At 45.6% G+C, this 18,547-nt stretch overlaps 2 protein-coding genes across 10 annotated transcripts; one reads left to right on the top strand and one right to left on the bottom strand.

The window, feature by feature from the left end:
- The first annotated feature begins 7 nt into the window (after positions 1 to 7).
- On the top strand, positions 8 to 11,322 carry LOC135112640 (uncharacterized). Of its 2 annotated transcripts, XM_064027227.1 has the most exons (6): positions 8 to 166; positions 1,378 to 1,531; positions 3,121 to 3,230; positions 3,908 to 4,036; positions 8,209 to 8,297; positions 8,721 to 11,322. In XM_064027227.1, the coding sequence occupies exons 1-6, from the start codon at positions 8 to 10 to the stop codon at positions 9,955 to 9,957; spliced, it is 1,878 nt and encodes a 625-aa protein (XP_063883297.1). In that variant the 3' UTR covers positions 9,958 to 11,322. The 2 variants fall into 2 exon arrangements, with proteins under 2 accessions (XP_063883297.1, XP_063883298.1); XM_064027228.1 differs by lacking the exon at positions 3,908 to 4,036.
- Positions 11,323 to 14,392: 3,070 nt separating this feature from the next.
- On the bottom strand, positions 14,393 to 18,274 carry LOC135112639 (uncharacterized). 8 transcript variants are annotated; one of them, XM_064027218.1, is made up of 6 exons: positions 18,114 to 18,274; positions 16,854 to 17,111; positions 16,422 to 16,595; positions 16,116 to 16,262; positions 15,351 to 15,536; positions 14,393 to 15,038 (listed from the first exon to the last, which is right to left on the bottom strand). In XM_064027218.1, exons 2-6 carry the CDS (start codon positions 17,058 to 17,060, stop codon positions 14,823 to 14,825), a joined length of 930 nt encoding a protein of 309 aa, XP_063883288.1. In that variant the 5' UTR covers positions 17,061 to 17,111; positions 18,114 to 18,274; the 3' UTR covers positions 14,393 to 14,822. The 8 variants fall into 8 exon arrangements, with proteins under 8 accessions (XP_063883288.1, XP_063883294.1, XP_063883295.1 ...); XM_064027224.1 differs by having other exon boundaries at positions 14,393 to 15,035; XM_064027225.1 differs by having other exon boundaries at positions 15,366 to 15,536.
- Between the last annotated feature and the right edge of the window lie 273 nt (positions 18,275 to 18,547).

Raw genomic sequence — 18,547 nt, 5'->3', positions numbered from 1 at the left:
ATGATTTATGTCGGCCGATTGTGCTTGCCGCCTCAAGTGTTTTGTTTTGACTACGGTTACTCTCGCCCTCCTCTCTTGGGTCTCGCCCACGCCGCAAGCTGCGTCGCGGTCAGTCTGTCAGGACGCCACCACGCTGCTGTTCGCTGCACACGATATGCCAGAAACAGTAAGTGCAGAAGCAGGTGTAAGTACTTAAGTTATAATAGCAACTTGGTGTTGTGTGAAAAAAAAAAAATAGTAATGCTTAGGTGTATTTTGTGTAGAATCTACATAAATTAATATTTACTTGCGTGTTAACTCGACAAGGATGACAGACGTTTAAGTATGAATTAATGTTACCGATGGTACAATCCGTAATGGTTTAAGATAATGTTCTAGCAAGTATAGGTTGACGTCAGAGGTGGAGGAGGTGAAGGTCTCCCTTGACAGTGGAACGAAACGTGCGTGTGCAATGACTTAATAACTGTTCTACGTCCAGACACTGAGTGGTTGATTGATTGATTTCCTTTTCGTGCTGAGGCTCTGCGCTTGAGCCCCTGGCGGAACCAAATGTTGCATGTCTGATGTTCATTTCAAGAAACACGTTCTCGGCAGCCATTACCCAGCGCTGGAAGTACAGCGGCAATGTGGCAGGCCACTGTGATCATTGGAAGTGAAATCAACTGTGAAACGATATTAGGAGCTTTTATCATGTGGAGGCAGACTTGGTAGATTTCCCTTAGACCGAAATGATAAAGAGAAGACAAAGTTATGAGGTAAGTATTGTTCATGTGCCAGGCGACCTCACAGAAAAAATGGCTAAGCGTACTGTATTAAAAGTGTAGTTCAGGACATCGTACATTTCGTAACGTGGATATAATTACGTACGCAAGATTACTATTGTATAAAACGCACTTCTCTAATATATATATATATATATATATATATATATATATATATATATATATATATATATATATATATATATATATATATATATACAATTACAATATATATTACGTATATGTACAAACTTAGCAGGTTATCACAACTATTCACAAACACACGCTGGAAAAATCCTATCCTAGAACGAGTTTATTAAAACAATAATAATAATAATTATAAGTTACGAGTGCTTTAGTAATCAATCCTAGACTGTCTTTGTGGTGATCAAACTTGGCCTTAAATCGTATAATGCTATGTTTACAATTATGATGTATATCCAATATGAATTTCTTCATTATAGGATTGTAGACACACCCACTCTTTCGAATAAACTAGAAGAAAAAAGTAGTATTTTTGTTGAGTGTTTCTGTGAAGTTAAGGATCGACATACATTGCCATAATTAAAGTTTTATACTGCTGTGTGCCTACATATGCTCTTTCCATCTTCTATAGGTGTCCCTCAAAATGCTGTGGGTCCAGTTGGCACATATCTTCAGGAGGAAGGCGGGGCAGGGTGTGCTGTGGAAATGGTGGCTGGTCACGATGCTGGTGGTGGTGTGTGTCTTTGTCCTCCTGCTGGTGTTCTCGTTGAGGACTCCTAGGACAGGTGTGTTGACGTGAGAAATATAACCCTCATCTGCTTCCTTTCCCTGTTCCCTTAATCATTCTTAATCAATTCCACGGCATGCCTTCATTCTTTCATCTTTATCACGTCAGCTCTCACTCTGAGAGCTTACTGGTAATATATTTGTGGTTTATAGGAATTCGTGAGGTGACATTTGTCTAGTTGATTCTCGCTCAGTAAGGCTCAGCAGGTACATAAACATTAAGGTTTTACGGTGAATGTATGTAGATGTTGACATGTTTCCCATGTCTGCTGTTCTTTTCAAGAAACACACACTCGATAGCTATTATCCATCCTCCTTCCTTCATCCTCCATCTCCTTACATATCTACATCCTCCTCCTTCCTTCATCCTCCTTCTCATTACATGTCTACATCTATTGTGTTAGAATCCTGCAAGAAACAAAGGACGCCCCCCCTAACAAAGGAGGATGTACACCCCAGGAGCAAAGCCGCCATGGAACTAAGGAAGGTCCTTCGTGAACTCCAGCGGTCGAAAGGTTGACCTCCTGGCGGTGCTGCGGATACTTCACCTTCTGCTTGACGTTGCTCTCAGCTGTTTGCCTTCAGTTATTCGTTAATCACCATACTTGATTACTAGTCTCTCTCTCTCTCTCTCTCTCTCTCTCTCTCTCTCTCTTTCTTGTTTTATCGATGTCGACGCAAAAAAGTGCTTTATGACTCACTCCGTTTAGTTCTTGCTTATGTATCGATTTGCTTTGTTTCTTCAGTCTTGTTCTGGTTGGAGTTTACTAGTGATAAATCTTTAAATGTACTTGTTCTCACGGTTTTTTTTTTTTTTTTTTTTTGTAGCAAGTTGTGTTGCCTTACTGTGGCGGAGCATGGATGTGTCGAGTTACTGATACAGTGAAGGACACTTATTTCTCTTTGTACTTTTATCCTACATATATGCACTCTTACACTTACACAGTTGCTATATACGTGTACATTATCTTGCATCTTTCTCTCACAGTTACTTATTATCTTACACCTTTATTCCCCAGGTGTACAGTGTCATGTACCTTTTCCTCACATGTGTATATTACTTTTCATCTTTGTCCCATATACAGAGACAATTCGCTCTCTCATCATGAATATTTTCAAAGGCCACAGAGATGATCAGCCGGGTTCTCAAGAGTGTTTCTCCTGTTAATAGTAGAAGAATCACGTTAATCTGTTGGTAGAATCCGAAAGCACCCTTAAAAATCCGTGTCACTTTAACTAGTGCCTTTTGAAAGTATTGGGTGGGAACAAGTGTTTCAGAATTTGGTAGTTTGTTTCACACGTGGAAGTTATTTTATAATTTTTCATCTTATATGTACATTATCACACACCTTTGCTTCACAAGTGCACGACACCATACGTAATTGCTTCACACTTACTCACTCCATTTTTCACACCGTTGCACCTCTGTTGCCTCTCACAGGGACTCACTGCTTCACTGCTTCATACCTTTACCACGCCGCTGCACAGGGCACTAGTAGACACACACTCACAGCATTGGAGGCCGCGTAAGTGCAGTGACTTCTGTGGGTTGTGGGTTCTCATCTGTGCTCCTCCCGGCGTGCAACAGAGCTGAGGGAGCCGCCCAGGGCCGACTCATTACTGGCGCTGCAAAGGATCCTCGGTTTGTTGGATCCTCGCTTTGTGCAGCAGGTGGCACCGAGTGAGCAGCTCCAGGAGGTATGACATGCAATTATTATGGCTGATTTATATATCTTTTTCATGTAAGAGGTGTGCTGGCCAATGGCAACAAAAAGTCCGAGGAAAGGTGCATTGAGAGTGCCATTCCCAAAAGAGAGGTCAAAAAGGATCATCCATAATTGTAGGATAAGTGTCATAAAACCTCCCTTTTGAAATAGTGTCATAGGAAGGAGGAAATACAGATTGCTGTTTATTTTGGTTATTTTACCTTAGATAAGTGTTTGGCATATAAAAATGGTGATTTTCAATAGATTTCTCGTTTATTATGTATTAATGGATTTTTTAATATATTTTTTAGCGTACATAACGTGTAATGATATATGGTGATTTCCAGTGAGGTTCTCTTAAGCAGTGTTACCAAGACTTTCAGGTAGTGTGTGCGTAATTTCAGTGGTTCATGTCATTCTTTACCTTCACACACACACACACACACACACACACACACACACACACACACACTTCCGGGAGGGTCCTCGTGCCAGTATGTGTCGCCCGCGGTTCCGTGTTCATTGTTCTTCCCTGAAAGGAATGCATCAGTGACTAGGGACGAATATGGCCGTGGACAAATCGCTAACACTCATCTCATTCAAGTGGCGTTATCATCTCCGTATGTAACGGAGGCTGCATGTGAAGGACACCCTCCCTCCTCCCCGCAGAGCCTCCTGGCGGTGGACGGTGATGGAAATGACAGCGGCAACTTGGAGGTGTGTCCTGAGCGGTACCTGGGACCCGCCCACGACCCACCCTACCACACCCACGCCTTCACTTCAGATTGTGACAACCAGGTATACACACCCGTCCGTCACACACACACACACACACACACACACGCATACAGTTTCTCTCCGCTTACAATATCACTCCCACGCCTCTCCCACGATTCTTTAGAGGCTCAATTAAGTAAAACAGCATTAGTGTGAGAAGGAGCCTATTTACCTAAGCCTGCAGTACAAGGTACTGCAGTGAGGGTCGGTGTGTTGATCCTAAGTCTAACACAAATGTGTGACCATATAGCTCCTCATTGTCGTGGAAATTGACTCCTCCACACATTACGTCCACCCAACCATTACCATCTCTCCCCCAGCTTAGCGTATCATGTTTTACTCTCTGTGTCCAAAAAGTGTTAGTATTCCATTCGTTCAAAGGGAACAAAAACAGTGCAGGGGTAGAGAAAAATACATTGTCAATAGAACGTACAGGTAAAGCCACGCATCGATCCTGAAAGGTATGTAGGGTCTGTACTGTACATGTGCTCTATTAACACAACAAATAGAGCTATTCTTACACACAGATTGCCTTTCCCTTTCCTCTTATCGTCAAGTTTACTCCCTTTTATCGTATACGCGGACCACTCATTTTCTCGGAAGACTGAATTAGCTTTCTCTTAGACACGAAACCCGGATTCTGATTTGGGTTGAATCCTGAAAATAATTCGAGTGCGTGTAGGGTACCTGGAACACTTGGATCGGAACACATACCTAAATTCTAAATTCAGCCGTGCTCTGAAATCCTCTGTTCTCTCATCAGGACTATTTTCAAAGGCCATAGAGATGATTAGCCGCCTTAAAAACCCTTGTAACCTTAATTAGTCTGATTCTCAAGAGTATTTCTCCTGTTAATAATGTAGAAATTTTGTTAATCTGTCATTACAATCGTAAAAACACCGTTAAAAACCCGTTTTACTTCAATTAGCTTAGTTCTCAAGAGTGTTTCTCGTGTTAACAATACAGAAATCTTGTTAATCTGTCACTAGAACCGTAAACACGCCTTCATAAACTCGTGTAACTTCAACTGAAGTCTTTTGAAAATAGTCGGGATGTGGGCAGAAGTGTTTCAGAATACGGTCCTAAGATGGAGGGACAAGGTACTGTAGTGAGGGTCAGTGTGTTGATCCCAGCCTGTAGTTCCCCTTCCCGTACAGTGTTGAAGTGCTGTCCGCTGCTACTGTTTGGCCTTCACGTATCGGTGACCTTGTGCATCGCGTCTCCTTCCCGCCTCCCGTACATGACAATGAACGGCGCCGTGTCATAAAGGGAAGCTGGCAGCAGACAGTATGGTTCTGAGCCTACGAGGAGCCTTACCTTGCGCTCTCTCTCTCTCTCTCTCTCTCTCTCTCTCTCTCTCTCTCTCTCTGTGTGTGTGTGTGTGTGTGTGTGTGTGTGTGTGTGTGTTTACCAGTTACTGATACGTACATTCAGTAGTGCAGACACGTACTCCTGGCCTTTTTCTTGAATAATTCACTAAAATTGCTAGCTGGTGGAAAGAAGACGTGTACAATTTGTCCATATGGTTATTCTTGTCTTAGTGTTCACATCACTATTAATGACCAACACGAAAGGTAATTCATACACGCAGCTTGACAACAACGAAGAGTGAATTCCTAAGTAATATAGTAACAAATAAACATTTCCATACAACCTCACCATGTCATATACATTCTCGTCTTTATATCAGTCCCCGTGTGTTCCTTGTCTTTCGCTGACACATCAGAAGTACACATCAGACTAGAAACCCACCGTGTGATCGTTGCGAGTACACCGCCAGCAGTGGGTTGTGTTTGCCTGGTGCCTGTGTAGCGCGTCACTAGTTAATAAGGCTAGACGCAATACGCATGCCCAGCTAATGGTGTCATGGAGCAGGAAGTTAACTATATCTGACGTCATTGACAACCTCACAGCCTTCTTGCAGACGCCAGGTGTGCGATCCGGAAATAAAGGGAGATTAGTATAGTGTGAGATCATAACACTTTTGGTACAGGGAGAGTGAAAGTTCCCTCCCCCGTGACGTCATGAGCTGCGTGTACCCGGTTTGTGTTGTCCTAAACTCTTGCCCTGGTCAGCTCTGGTTGGCTTCAAAGAGAAATACCAATCCAGTTCTTGAGGCGCGTGGTTCCCTCTCACATTTCCATGTCTGTTATGAAATATGCCTTGTTGTTACCTTATAAGTGTCTGCTAAGCAGTCTCTCCTTAATTAAACCCCTCTAAAGAGTCTGAGGGCTGAGCTCGGTTAGTTTGACTGACTCTTTTATTCGTAGTATTTGAGGTCACATGGCGTCAAGATCGATTAGAGGGAAGGCCTACGTCGAGAGAGAGAGAGAGAGAGAGAGAGAGAGAGAGAGAGAGAGAGAGAGAGAGAGAGAGAGAGAGAGAGAGAGAGAGATCGTATCCCAGGACAAAGGGCACTTAATAGTCACATCAGTTATCACAATTTAGCTTCCTCGTGTCTTTCCCACACAGTCTCGGCCTCAAGCTATTCAGTATCAGCATGTTCTTTGTTTACTGCCATCTCGTCAGTCGCTGAAGTGGGTTCATGATAAGACTAAACTGCGTCCTGGAGTGTTTGTCTGTGTGATTGTGAATTGAAAGCCAAAGGACTCCCCATCTTGCAAGGAACTTTCCTTTACAACAACAGATAAGTGCTTGACTGGATAGATTTTTGGTCTGGTGCATTATACTCGTACGTTAAATTTCACGCTTTGCTTCCTGAGTAAACCAAAAACTAGTTAATTGTGTTACTAGGGGCATTATTCTGAAACACTTTTACGCTGCATTTTCACTATATTTAAAAGGCTATAGTTAAGGTTACATGGGATTTTAAGAATGTTTTCATGGTTCCAGTGACAAATTAACAAGATTTCTACACTATTCACAGGAGGGACAGTCTTCAGAGTCTGGCTAATCATCTCTGTGACCTTTGAAAATAGTCGTGGTGAAAGATCAAAGAGTTTCAGAGTACGGGTCCAGGCTACATACGTATAAAGCATTGTCGCTGACTCACTTTTACTGTACGGCAGCTCAGTTACTCCAAATGACGGAGAACAGACATGAAAGTTTTAGGTGAATTTTCACCCGCATTGCAAAGCGCAGAATTCAGTAGTATTGGTTGTTAGGTGCCTTGTATTGTCTTGAGAGAGAGAGAGAGAGAGAGAGAGAGAGAGAGAGAGAGAGAGAGAGAGAGAGAGAGAGAGAGAGAGAGAGAATCTGTTATAAATCCCAGTGTCCCACAGTTATAGGTCCCATGTCCATTTCACCACGTGTTCAACAAATACCATAGAACAGAAACGTAAACTCCCCGTGGATAGGCTGCCGATTCTTTCCTCATGTATCACAAGCGCGGCGGAAATGCTGCTGACGAAGTTCGCACGAGTGGCGATGCATCACTGGCAATGTCGAGGTACTACGGGATGTCACACTTCGGTAAGGTAATGAACTGCTTTCTGAAACGTTTTGCTCTCTCCTCGTGACTATTTTCAAAAGCCACAAAGATGACTAGCAAGGTTATTAAGAGTGTTTCTCCTGTCATTAATGTAGAAATCTTGTTAATCTGTCACTAGCACCATAAAAACACTCTTAAAAGCTTATGTAACTTCAACTGGAGTCTTTTAAAAGTATTCAGAAAAGAAATAGGAGTTTTCTGACTATGGTCCTTAATAGCAGGTGTAACAGTTACGTCAAACACTTTACGGTTGAAAGAAAAAAACATGCTCGTGTTGGGAGCACAAAGCAGTAATTTATGCACATCACGTCATCCCAATGGCGCGTGTCGTTGCATCATCACCACCTCCCTCCCGGCGACTGTAATCTAACTTCCCAGGGACAAACGTTGTGTGCAGTAATATATTTCGGGAACGTGAATTATTGGTACACACACACACACACACTCACTCACTCACTCTCTCTCTCTCTCTCTCTCTCTCTCTCTCTCTCTCTCTCTCTCTCTCTCTCTCTCTCTCTCTCTCTCTCTCTTTCTCTCGTGACAACAATTAGAGTTTCCCGCGATAGGAGTCTGTGTCTGTCATTGTCAGTCTTCATGGTCCATCTTGCTTATTCTCAGCCTCTGATTCTTGTGAAAAGAGAAACAATAACTACTGAGGCTAGATTTACACACACACACACACACACACACACACACACACACACACACACACACACATTCTTAAAAGGGTTTTCTGGTGCAGGTTGCTCTCGCTGAGTTGGTCACCATAGCCCTGGACGCTAGCGGGTTCGCCCCTTCACTGCTGCAGCTCCTCCTCCAGGACATCTTCAGGTAAGGGAAACTAGGAAGGATGCAATTAGTGTGTGTTGTGTCTCCTGCAGGTGACTGACCACACCTGGAAATTTTTCTGCTGATTGCATTTTCTAACTTCTCGTAGTTATTTATTGGGTTCTGCACTAATTTCTCAAAGACTTCATGTTAATCGTCTTCAAAAATATAATTATGAGATTTTATGACGTGGTCAAATTTATATGATATTTCTATGCAAGTTCATAGTGTTCGTGGTTACTGTTAGGGTTTATGATATGAATGTGATAATTGTGCTAGTGGCTTTCATGTAACAATTCTCTTGCATGTTATGCTTGAGTTGAGTTTGTTAAGCATCGGGGCGAAGGAGTGGTAAGCAAGTGTTATGTTTATGGCGTCACGCAGTACTGGCTTGAATGTTTGGCGTATGGTCCCTCATACCACCAGGTACAGGACTGTCCCCGTGGTAGTAGCGGTGTCGTCCAACGATGCTGCTCAGGCTGCCAGGAAGTTTAAGCACGTGAAGGTGCTGCGGGTCGGTACCAGCACCCCTACCGCCGTCAGGTGGACTCGCATCCTGAAGATAGTGAACACTAAATACGTCCTAGTGGGTCGTCACATCATCTCCTTCTCCCCTTTCTCAGACCTCCAGAGGCTTTTAAGAGTCTTTCGCATGACTCCTGACGTTGCCTTCGTCAGCGCCGCCACCAGAAGCGAGCAGGGGAACTGGAAGGTAGCGTGTTACCAATCTCGCTTGGAATTGTTTGGCTTTACGCTCAAGGAAGGGTACGCCAGCTCTGTGTTTGAGTGCATGTACTGTGACGCGGTGGGCGGCCCCTTTTTGACCACGCTAGCCATGTTTAAAGAAACGCCCCTTGACACACGTCTCCCAGACGACGTCTTCTTTAGTGACTGGTTCATGCGGATTCATGGTGATGGTAAACTGGGCACTCTCTGCCCAGATGTTTTGTTTTTTACAAGTGAGAGCCGCAACCATCCCTGGGAAAAGCGCGAGTCCTGGGCCGCTATCGCTAAAAAGTGGGGCGTGACAGACATCCACCTGCCGGGTCACACCGAGCATCACTTCTCCTGTCTGGTTGCTAGGCTAGACTGCGGCGCGCTGAAGCACCAGCACTTAGCCGCTCCTCCTTGCTGTCTGGCTCGTCTAGGCTTCATGCTCAGCGATATGATCCACGCCCTCGAAAGTCTGTACATTAAGGTGCACTTAGCTAACGTGACGGTTGTTGACAGCGTCAAGGGAGGCCTACAACCCTGGGTAGACGACGTCCACCTGGCTGTGAGGAACACCACTCACGACTTCACACTGGTAGTAACACTCTTAAAGACTCGCGGGTTTACTGTGAACTATGACAAGATGTCAGGCGAGTATCATGTTCAGGCTTTCTCACACAACGTAGTATTACATCCTTGCTCTGTTGACTTGGAGTCTGATCTTCCTCCCACTCAGAAGCAAGTGTCAACGAGATTAACTATCGGAAGCGCCACTCTCCCGGCACCCCCTAACCCAGGTCTATACGCCCGTGGCCTGCTAGGTCCGGGGAGCCTCCTTCACCGTCCCTTAGGGGAAGGTTGGCCCCCGTGTCTCGTGCCAGGTCACCACGCCTGCTTGAACCACCTCCCTGTGGATGGCACCGTTATCAGACTGGAGGCCCGTTCCCCTTGATGGCACCTTCAGGAGGCGCGTCACTGGTCACCACCTCACAACACTGCGGGGGGACAAGTGGTGTCTGTTGTGATCTGAGCAGCAATAGTATTTTGTTAGGCTAACATGTACGACCAGTCAACACATGAAGCGGGAAGTAGGACATCAAGAAACTCGCCGCATTCTTGGGGCAGTTCAGTACACGCTTTGTAAACCTTCACGCTGAGTGCTGAGCCAAGGATTGTTGTGCGGCAGCGTCTCGCGCGGCGCTTATCAGAGGCTCACCCCTTGCCTGGCCAGCGGTGTGTCCTCGGGTTATCTTGAGTCATCGACGCCATCAGGGTGTGACATTAATCGTCAAGACTCAAGGATTCTGTGATAGCAGCGTGATTCACGGTCCGTATCGTGAGAACCAAGAGCTTCGCTGACCTTCCTGCCGCTCAAGGTTGTGGCTCCCGTGGCACCACACGTCCACCTCACCTGCCTATCCCTCCCCCCTTCACACCCCTTTACCTGCCCCTCACGCCCCTTCACCCGCTCCCCACACCCCTTCAGCAGACTTTCAGCCACTAAACACATCTTTCGCTTGGTTAATGGAATTTTGAGAGATATTAGGAGTGTTTTTGATCATTTCCATCTTGAGATATTGGTGGTTAGCCTTCTTGTCCCCGACCACCCCCGTCTCGCTGTCCATACTGGTCCTGTATCTCCCCTCCTTGCCTCACCAACCTTCGTGTTTCTCTTTGTTCCTCCTGCTTGTGTTTCCCTTATTTCTACTACTACTACTACTACAATATCTACTTCGTTTACTACTACTTCTTCTTTTACAACAACAACGACAACGACAACGACAACAACAACAACAACAACAACAACAACAACAACAACAACAACAACTACAACTACTACTACTACTACTACTACTACTACTACTACTACTGAATGTCGTCGCCATGCAAAGTGAAGGAAGCAGTTCTCCAATATCACTCTCGTGGGAAACAGCCTCTTGAGTTTGCTGATAAGTCTTACAAGTACTCGATCTTATCACGAAAGCATTGATGTTTTGGTGAATTTTCCTCTGCACTGTATGGCATAGAATTCAGTAGCGATGATATTAGGATGTCTTTTACTGTTATCTGTAGAGAGAGAGAGAGAGAGAGAGAGAGAGAGAGAGAGAGAGAGAGAGAGAGAGAGAGAGAGAGAGAGAGATTCACACTGATGAACCTCACATAGCAAAATGATAAACGAAAGGAAAGAAAAAAAAATCTTCGTTAATTGCACCATGTGATGAGAGAGAGAGAGAGAGAGAGAGAGAGAGAGAGAGAGAGAGAGAGAGAGAGAGAGAGAGAGAGAGAGAGAGAGAGAGAGAGAGAGAGAGAGAGAGAATTAGTATCAGTATCTATTATAAATCCCAATGGCGAAGCTAAGTAAAAACTCGTCTCTTTCACCACGTTATGACCAAGTACCATCAAAGAAAAATTTAAGCCCCGTTCTTACGCTGCCCATTCTCTCCTAAAGCATGACGACAGCGGGAGGAATTCCAGTAACGAGATCTCTCATAAATGGCGATGCGTAAGGGGAAGCGCCAACGAACATAGCGAAAGGTTATGCTGCATCCGCACGTGTCTATGAGTATGCGTGTGTGTGTGTGTGTGTGTGTGTGTGTGCTGGGAAAGTACCGCGGACCTATTGGAACATGTTAGGAGCTGCAGGCTGGACAAAGCGAGCGGCGGCGACGAGATGGGTGGGTGGTGGGTATGGAGGTACAATCCTGCTTAGAAGTCGACTCACTTTTCATTCTATTTAGCGTTCTCCTTCAATTTCAAGTCCTCTGATCTGATTTTAATGTAAGATGGGAGCTGGCCTAGGACTACAAAAGCTTATATATAAAAGGCCCACTGAGGGAGAATCACCAAAGAGGATTGTCCAAAATTGAAGGGAATAAAACCTGGGATGGATTTTTAACAGACTAGGTCATACGATCGAGGGACACTGAACACATGCAAAGGCAGGGCAGTGTGTTATTCCGTTTCTATTGGCTACTTGAGGGCTGGTGATGACAGGAGGGCGGCACCACCTGTCACCTGCGCGGCGTGGCTGATTACTGATATCAGACAATGGGGGTTTATTCTCACTCTTATTAGGTGGCGGGAAGACCACCCTCTTCTTGTCCTCCCCATCAACCCTTGTTTGTTCCCTGGACGCTTATTTTTCTCGATGACCTCACCAAACTTCCCCTCTGCTGTCGCCCTCCTCCTCCTCCTCCTCCTCCTCCTCCTCCTCCTCCTCCCCGGAACCTCAGGGTCAGGGTATCAGAGAAATGGCTTGTGAAATCTCTGACAAACTTAGAAATCCATAGATGAATGTGTATATACTATTATCAAGAGTTACTGTTTGAATAAAAGTAATAGATGAAACAATTGTGTTATGTCTATTTGAAATCTGGAATGTTGTTGTTGTTGTTGTTATTATTCCGATATTTTTTTGTTATTATGTACATGAGGATTGAGTTGTCATTTCATGTTCTTCATCTCCTCTAGTCTGTAAATGTCAATATATCTTTACCTCCGCGAGCCGCCAGGTGGCCGAGCCGTGGCCTCGCATGATTGTACTTTTGATGTGCTAATTTGTTTTTTCGCATTGATATTCACGTTGTAGAGTGTGTGTGTGTGTGTGAGAGAGAGACACACACACACAGAGAGAGAGAGAGAGAGAGAGAGAGAGAGAGAGAGAGAGAGAGAGAGAGAGAGAGAGAGAGAGAGAGAGAGAGAGAGAGAGAGAGAGAGAGATTCACATTAGTCATCGTCACATAGCAGAACAATAAACGAGAGTAGAAGGAAAAAAAAAAGTCTTGGTTAATTGCACCAGGTAGCGAAGAGAGAGAGAGAGAGAGAGAGAGAGAGAGAGAGAGAGAGAGAGAGAGAGAGAGAGAGAGAGAGAGAGAGAGAGAGAGAGAGGCAGACAGACAGACAGAAAGAGTGTTATGCAGCCAGACAGACAAGAAGGGACACAGCCACACTCAGGGACAGATGAGCTTTATCACCTGAACAGCTGTCAATATCGACCTTCCGCCGCTGCCTCCTCGCTCCTCCACGCTATCTCCCTTATCGCTGCGAGGACGTGCCATCGAGGACATCCCCTCCACCACCATCCATCCCCACCAGGCTCTCGGTAATGAGTTCTACCAACAAGTCTCATGTAATTCTTTATCACTGGCAAAATCGCATCTCGTCCATCGTCTTGGTGATAAGTGGGAGAACTCTAACTACTTATAATATTTTTTTTTGTTTTGTATGCATTTCCTATCTGTTTCCTTTATCGCAAGGGACGGAATACTGTGGCAACGGGTAAGGTAATCTTCATCTTCAAGTGTTTGTTATTTCTCACTTCCTCCCTTCGTCGTACCTGTCGCGTTCATTCCTCGCCGATGCGTTGGAATTTTACGTATACCCTAATCTGGGAGTGTCCTGCACCTCCCCCTCCCTTCCTTCCTGTCCCTTCCTTCCCTTCCCTCCTCTCCCTCTCCCCGCATCTCTGTTCGTTCCCTTCTCAGTGTGACCTTCACGTGTCGCTGAGACGTTTTGACATACGAATGGAGAAAATATCGTCCACTGTGGATTTACTGCGTTATTCTCCTCCTCCGCCTGCTCATTATCATTATCATACTTATCATTATCATCATCGGTTCTAACGTTCATATCAACAGTAATTCAGACGGAGGAGTAGCAAGGAGCACAATAGTTGTATTATGCGTACTAGGAAAAGTTCCTCGCCACGTTTTCCAAAAATTCTACTTTTGCTTCCCGTCTCTCCCATTTCTCGTCCCTCTCACTCTTTTTCCTTTCTCCTTAACTCTGTATTTTCTTTGTTGTTTCTTTCACTTCCCATCCCTGTTGCTTCCTTTCCTTTATCCTGAACTTTAGACTGTTCCCGCCTTTCTCTTCTATTGCACTCTTTCCTTCCTTCCCAGAAAGTGTGGCAGTAATAACATGCCTGGATTATCTTTGCAATGTGACGCAATTTACCGGAATTTGAGAAAACTGACATTATTATCATGCCATTAATTCATCGTAGTTTACTGTTGCTCTTCCTATACGTTCATTTCACTGATTACAGACCTCCCTCTTTATCCTCTCCACGTCTTCTTCCATTCTCTTCATGCGTATGTCTTCTCTGCTTCATCCTCCCCTCATACGTTTGCCATAGCTTTCCTTCTTTCATTATTTCTAGGTCTTTGTCAACTTTTCTTCCTTCTTCCTCTCCTCATATCTCTCGGCTTTCCTTCTTTCATTCTCTTTACGTGTTTGTCAGTCTTCCCTTCTTCATCATCGGCCTCTGTCTTTACCACAGCCTTTTCTCCTTCATTTTCATATTTCCTATCAGTTTGAACGTTTTCTTTACAACACTCAGTAATCACCACTCACCGCTACGTTAAGTGACATGGAAAAAGCTCACAGTTGAGAATTAACTTTATTGCCATTAAGATTAGACTCAATTTTTTTTCACAATGTGTTATCTATACAACGGAACGAGACGTGAAAGAAGTAACGATGTGATTACCTCTGCTGTGGAATGGCGGTGTGTCATGGGCGTGTCGTGATGGGGCAAAGTGCATGATGGGGGAAAGGGGAAGGATATAATGAGGAAATGGTGGAAGTATGGCACTGGACAAGGATATGGGAATGTTTTTTCATAGCAGAGGTTGGAAACTGACGGAGAACAAAGCATTGAGTTACCTAAACGTATGACTCACACACACACACACACACACACACACACACACACACACGCACACACACACACGAGCGACGATAAGAACGGACATGTTTGCAAGTATAAAAAACAACAACAACAACAAACAACTTATGATCTACGTTTGCCCTTCGTCAGTCGTGATAGGTATCATAGGCCAGGTGGGCGTGGGGCTGGAGTGCCTGGGTCAGGAGGTACACGCCCGCGGAGGTGACGCTGGTGCACCTGATGTCGACGAAGGTAAGGGAGGCGCAACAGGGACTCAGAGGGAAACTCGTTGTTCTGCTGCGGGTTTTATCTGGGGACACGGGCAGGTTTGGAGACTCCTCGTCTGAACTCACGTCCTTCTGCTGGGGGAGGGCCTCAGTGTTAGTTCCTGTCCCTTGGTGTTTCTTGTTCGGTAGTGTGTGTGTGTGTGTGTGTGTGTGGTGCGTTGTCAGTGAAGTTACGATTGGTAATTGATTTATCGGAAAGACTGATACCTTCACTGATGGATAAAGCAAACTTTTTCTTGATGACAAACTTCGATTGGGGAAAAGATAAGAACTAAAGAAAAAAAAGTAAATTTTTGTTGATAGGTTTCTAGATTACTGGTGACTGTTGACCTTTGTCATCGCTGTCATTGATGAGAAACAGAAAAGAAAACCTGTGATATATTTTACCTGTTTGCCACATACCTCCATGGCGGCTGTCACGGAGGTGAGGGACTTGACAACACTGTACCAGCTGGCGATGATGCTGCTCTTCTTCCGGGCACGGTGTGCAGGGGCGGGGCAGCTTGGGGGCGCGGTCACCAGGCTCCACACCCCTGAGTCATCCACCGTACGTGATCCTCGCACGCTGACCACCTACACGTCGACAGGAAGCAGCCATGAGTCACTGCGGTCTTCTCACAAGTTTGGGACATGAATGAGTTGTGGGCAAGTTGAATACTGATGAACATGAATGGGAGGGACGATTGATGAATACTGTTATCACATGAACAAGGTACCTGGCTCACCGATACCCGTACTGAATCATTATTATTATCGTTACAGAAGGCACTCGTGGTGACGTGACGAGGTGGTGACGGGGAAACAGGTGGATACATATCTTCACCTCTCGTGATTGTCGAATAATAAACATTTGGGTGATAAGAAACCCCGCCTATCTACGAGCGATATGACACCAGAATCAGAGTTAATTAATGCCTATACCTGGCTGTCAGCCTTACCTGATAACACTTCAGGTCAAGACTATCAGGATGGGTGATGTAAACATAATTGGATACAATCACAATGCCTGTGTGCGGGGCGTTTTTGTACCTTGTATGACGCAATGCTATGCTATGTATGTGTTTCATTTGGCTTGTCAAGGCTCTACCCTTTCCCTTTGCTCAATGAGGACTCCTAAAATAACTTAGTCACAAATAGACAAGCGTGGGTTACCTGTAGGTGGGGGCAGTGGGAGGCGGCGGCAGCCAGCAGGAGGTTGTGGCCGCAGTAGTGGAGGACAAGGACCCTCAAGTTCATCATCTTGCTCATGGCATCGGACATCACGCTCACCTGTGGTCTGCTCAGCGTCCAAACCGAGTCCTGCAGACACAGCAACAGTCAGCTTACGGTGAGCGGCAGCGCCAGACACCAAATAGAGAAGCTTAATATCCCACGAAAAAAAAAGATGATGTAAGTTGCATTCTTTAAAAAAAAAAAAAAAATATGGGGAGGATGAATGCCACTATTGTAACTACGCACCTTTAAGGTCAGCTCCTGGAGGCCAGTGAGGCGGTGAAGGAGGCCGAGAAAGGCATCGCGGAAGAAGACCCTGACGTGCGCCAGCCTCAGGGAGGAGGTGGCCGGGGAGAGTATCAACTCTAGGAGCCGCAGAGAGATGGTGTCGTAGAGACGCCAGTCCTGCAGGACTTTGTTCTGTAACGGGACAACACGTCTTAGCAGCAAGTGCGATCGTCATCCTTATGTGTTTAATCGATTGTGTAAAAAGCGCCCCGTCATGCATGTGATAAAATGACACAGGGATCCGCCAGGCCCGATGACATTATGTAGCCTGTAGTTTTTTTTTTTTTTTATCTTGGCCACCTTTGTCGGCTTGTAACACAGCCTGCATTGCAATACAGACACTGATGCCAGGGCAGGGCGGCACACGGCGCTTCTAATTATCTTTCTTACCTGCAATTCTTGTCTGAGGTGGTGAGGGATGTGAGTATCGACGGCGTGCGTGAGTGTCTGTTTGTTTTTGGGCCACGTGCTGCTTTTGACAGCGGAGGTGAGCATGCGCTGGACCTTGGCCAGGGTGAGGCTAACCAAACTGGGGACAACCTGACCCCCGGCACGGCCCTGCCTGCCGCCCTCCTCCTCACTGTTCTTGGTTACCATCGCTGGATGGCTCGCCGGGCGTCCACTGCCTGATGCTTTCGTGCGTCACTGCTGTAACACAAACATGCCATGGCTAAGATATAAATAATATCTCTCTCTCTCTCTCTCTCTCTGACACACAGACACACACACACACACACACACACACACTTCCGCTGTTATGGTTCAAGTGGCCGCGCCCGTCAACAAGCCTCGCCTGCCTCACACCCACACCCTCCCGAGGATTACTGGCGGCCAAGGTCACACTCGCAGTACCCGTTGTCCCTTACAGTTAATGGTGGGATGTAGCACTTCCGCGGCCAATTGTGACTGCGGGAATGATGCGCTTCCTCTCCCCCTCTGTGTAAGCCTCCCAGCATGAGGACTTTGTCTCCCCCACACTCTCGTTCCTACCCATTCCTTGCACCAGTCCGACACACGACCCTCACCCGCTGGTTCACTGATATAAATGTTCAAAAGTGGTGCTTATCATTGTGTGTATATGAAGCTTTTCGTATACTTCAATCTTGTGTTTATTTCTTTTTCTTTTTCTTTTTTGCTTCATCAGTCTCCTTCGACAGAAACTCGTAGCCACCCACGTTTGTTTCTTTGTAGCAGAATACGTGTCGTGGTGCTCAGTGCAGGGACAGCATCTGTTTGCTTAAAGTGGCACTTAAGTCAACAACTTGATGCATTTCAACACGTGTGGAGCTTATTTAGATTATTCCTTCTTGTTCTTAAAAGAAGTAAGACGTTTTGCTCTTGACTTATCAACTCAAGTATTGGATTATCTTCAGAAAATAATACGAACTCGTAAAGAAACTCCTTAACAGTCTCCATATGTGCTCAGAATTACTTACAGTCGTCGACGCCATCAAAACATTTATTCACTTCACACCAAAGCTGTCACGTGTGTGTGCATAAACATCTTGCTCAACCCTGCAGGGAACACACCACTCCATCACCTTTACTGCACGGCGCCTTACGTGTCAACGCAAACCATACTGCAGTGGAGCCGTAAGGCACACGCTGCCAGCACACCTGCGCACCCTCACACACACACAATATACTTGCCCTGGACCCGCTCTGCGCTGCCCGCTCAGCTCGTTCGTACAGGGCCGCCGTACCAGACCGACTGACAGGCCCAGGGCCACGGCCCCTCATGTTAGGCTATCATTGCCGTGCATTACTTATAAGGTTGCCAGTGACTTATTTCAGTCATATTGTTTGAACACACTTCTGAAGAAGCGGTCATCACCCACCACGCATTCACACTTCCTGGCACACTTGATACTAATTCTAAAGCAGTGCCCAGGCGGCCTGTCGCTCACCAGCCAGGCCAGCGAGTGTTGCACAACATTGCATTTACAATGTTCTGGTGATATTCAAGTCGTGCCTCAATGGCTTTCTGATTGTCTTCAGTAACTAACCGAAGCTGATTGTTCAGGAGCCGTCTTTAATTCGAAAGAGGGTAGGAATTTGTGACATTTTCGTTAATTTCAATTATT

The sequence above is a fragment of the Scylla paramamosain genome, chromosome 24, assembly GCF_035594125.1.
Source record: "Scylla paramamosain isolate STU-SP2022 chromosome 24, ASM3559412v1, whole genome shotgun sequence".
In the NCBI taxonomy this organism is placed as follows: Eukaryota; Metazoa; Arthropoda; class Malacostraca; order Decapoda; family Portunidae; genus Scylla; species Scylla paramamosain.
The sequence above is the reverse complement of the archived record's forward strand: the minus strand, read 5'-3'. Positions and strand labels throughout refer to the sequence as shown.